This window comes from Oryzias melastigma, linkage group LG20, assembly GCF_002922805.2.
Source record: "Oryzias melastigma strain HK-1 linkage group LG20, ASM292280v2, whole genome shotgun sequence".
Classification (NCBI taxonomy): domain Eukaryota; kingdom Metazoa; phylum Chordata; class Actinopteri; order Beloniformes; family Adrianichthyidae; genus Oryzias; species Oryzias melastigma.
Genome location: NC_050531.1, coordinates 12,239,051 through 12,242,001, shown reverse-complemented (window position 1 = coordinate 12,242,001; position 2,951 = coordinate 12,239,051). Strand labels below are relative to the sequence as shown.

Below are 2,951 nucleotides of genomic sequence, written 5' to 3'. Positions count from 1 at the left end.
CTGCTATGTGCCTTTTACTACAAAATATGTCAACTATTTTACCCAACATTGACTAAAACACGTGTTTGTTTTATTTTGTATAAGTCAGTTTCAATCAAGACATCCAATAAACAAAAGAACCAAATATTTTATTGAAAAGAAATCATTCTATGCACAAATATTGAAAAGGGATGAAGATGGAGCGTCACATCTGACTGGCTTTCTCCACACTCTTGGCGGCATCCTTCAGCTTCCCAACCAAATCCTGCAACCAAGAAGTTCGTTAGAAAAACGTCAAGGAAGAATTTCACATCACCTCTTAAACCTGAACAGATTCAAAACAGAATGTGATTTTTTTTTCTTCCATAAAACAAATGTAGTCAAGTGTATTTAACTTCTATGCGTAAAAAGCGCGTAAATACGTGTTTGGTTTGAAGATGTTGCAGATTTTTTTTCTTAATCTCATTGGGAATTTTATGCTTTTACCTGCAGCTGCTCTGCTGTGCAGCTAAAGTCGACATCCTCCGAAGCTCCTCCATTCTGGCAAAAAAAATATATATTTATATGCGGGGTTTGCGCACGTGCAGGAAAACAGGACATAGAAACGAACCCGCAGCTATACCTCAGTGCTCAATGATATCAAGTAGAAGGGCTCGTTGACTTTGTCCAGTTGTCCGTTCTGGTGAAGAGACGTCGTTTTCAAAAACTCAATCATAAACACTTTTTTTTATTTATTCTTTTAAAAATCAAAATACCTTCATCTGATACTGCAGGCGCCAGGAGACGTCTTTAATGTGAGCTGGACCTCTGCCTATGCTGGAAAACACAAGGAAAAAGGAAAAAGATGGCACCAAATGTGGAATTTTTATCCTTTTTTGTCATAAAAATCTGATTTTTACTGAACAGTCTTTTAAGTTCGAAACTTAAAAAAAATCCCCAAAATCAAAGCTTCCCTCACGGGATGTCAAGGAATTTATTCAACCAAACCACAAATCAAAGGAGAAAGCCTTTATTTTAACTTCTTAACTGAAGCCAACTCAGCATTCAAGGGCTACATTTTGATTCATTTGAGCCAACATGTTCTGCAAAGTCAAATTTAACCGAGTATGTGCTCCAATCATGTTTTCTTACACAGTTTAAGCATTAACTTTATAAAAAAGTTCTAATATTTACCTGGACAAAAGCAGTTCCAAGTCCTTTTTATGTTTCTGGGGAAGCAGGAATAAACTGATTATCCAAATGTATCACTTATTGACACAAACATGCTTTTTCTTTCCTGCAAACCTGAAAGGTGCTATAAAAGATTTCTACTCTTTCTGTGTTGAATGTGAGCTCCTCCAGGCTGGAGCTGCAAAAGAACAGAGGAAAGTCTTGATTAAAGGGATATAAACACTAAACAAACTACATACAAATTAAGCCACACGAGGAAGACGCTGCGTAAAAGTCAAACATCTGGCAGCTCAGACCCCACATGCAGAAGGGAAGCAGCTTTTTCTAATAAAAATATCTGGATCTCATGAATCACTTTACTGAGGATTGTCCCCCCACAGGAAGATATATTTTATCATGCGTCTCGGGGCTTCGTGTTTTGTGTTTGGTGGTTCGGTTGTGGTTCATTCAGGCTGTCAGAGTGAGCAGCGGGCTGCCTGCTGTTTCCTACCTTATGGTGGATTTATCCGCGTTGTGTTTGACCGCCTCCAGGATGAAGGTGGTGGCGGCGGCGTGGATCTGCTTCAGCAGGATCTTGTCCACGTGCTTCAGCTCGGGCAGATCTGGAAGGAAATGTATAAATAGATGCTGCTGATTCTGTCTGCGATCCAGACTCGGACTCCCTGGATTGACGCGCGGAATGGAAATCAATGCTGATTTGCATGTGAATGGGCCCCTCAGCTGCATCAGTCGGGGGGCCTTTGTTTGCTTGCCATGTGGACGCTCCACTTTCTAAACAATTCTGACACGAAAATGAGCTGGAATGCTGCGGAAGGGAGCGACCAAAACAAAGTCTGAAATGCAAGTTCTGCAGATTTTGGGTCCAAACCCGCGGAGCTAAGATCAGGGCGCTAAAAGCGGGCAGGCGGGTGATTACGCACAACCAGAACCCCTCAAAGCAGCCCGAACTGATGTTGTTTATGAGCGGATTGGTTCTGAAATGACAAAAGACGCGTCCCCGTGGCGCAGAGGCTGCGGCTCCTCTGAAGGCGGAAGAACAGCCTTCAACGTGGCGCCAGCTCAATTCCCGCACCAGTGTCGAGCAGAAAACGGCGGGTCGGTGCCAGAATCTGCGGGGAACGTCCACCGATACCGGCGCAAACCCGTTTGGCGTCGATCCGAACTGATACCGGAAGCGGCGGCAGAGACAAAAGCCGCAGCGACGAGGCGGAGGCGGAGGAGGGGGGGACTCACCGAGCACGGCGGGATCCCCGCGCGACGACAGCAGACTCCTGAAACACGCATCTACTACAACCGGGAAGCTGCCGCGGTCCAGCACCGCCTGATCGCCCAGAGACTGCAGCCCTCTCTGCACAGACTCGGACAACTCCATTTTGCTGAGAGCGAGTCACGTGACGCATCAGCTGATCAGGCGCGTGCAGCAAAACGAGGAGCAAGAAGGAGATAGAGCTGCAGCTGCAGAAGCTTCAGGCTGAGCTCCGACTGCAGGAGAAAGGCAAACAAAACAGGTGCTAAAGGAGAGAGTTCAGGAGGAGGTCAACCTTCTCCTTCGGATGACCTGAAAACAGCAATAAAACATCCACATGTGGAATCCTCTCAACGTTTAAGAAAATATTTTACTCAGGTTCTGCATCTTCTTCCTGTGCTTTTTTAGTCATGACACATCTCAAATTAAAATGCTCCAAATATTAAATATGGAACAAGTCTTCAATATTAATGGAACAAACAGGTTTTTGTGTCTTCAAGTCCACATTTGGGTTGTCTTCATGTCAAATTTTACTAATCAGGATTCACAAAAATTA

The 2,951-nt window shown here is 44.3% G+C and overlaps 1 protein-coding gene across 1 annotated transcript in view; it reads right to left on the bottom strand.

Moving 5' to 3' along the window:
• bmi1a (bmi1 polycomb ring finger oncogene 1a) overlaps positions 1 to 2,610 on the bottom strand; it is a gene marked incomplete at its 3' end in the record, with an annotated part of 8,813 nt that extends 6,203 nt beyond the window's left edge. Inside the window, 8 exon segments of the mRNA XM_036217524.1 lie at positions 188 to 244; positions 466 to 519; positions 602 to 658; positions 735 to 795; positions 1,153 to 1,187; positions 1,264 to 1,327; positions 1,640 to 1,751; positions 2,383 to 2,610. Coding sequence (XP_036073417.1) covers positions 188 to 244; positions 466 to 519; positions 602 to 658; positions 735 to 795; positions 1,153 to 1,187; positions 1,264 to 1,327; positions 1,640 to 1,751; positions 2,383 to 2,521 — 579 coding nt within the window.
• Positions 2,611 to 2,951: the final 341 nt, after the last annotated feature.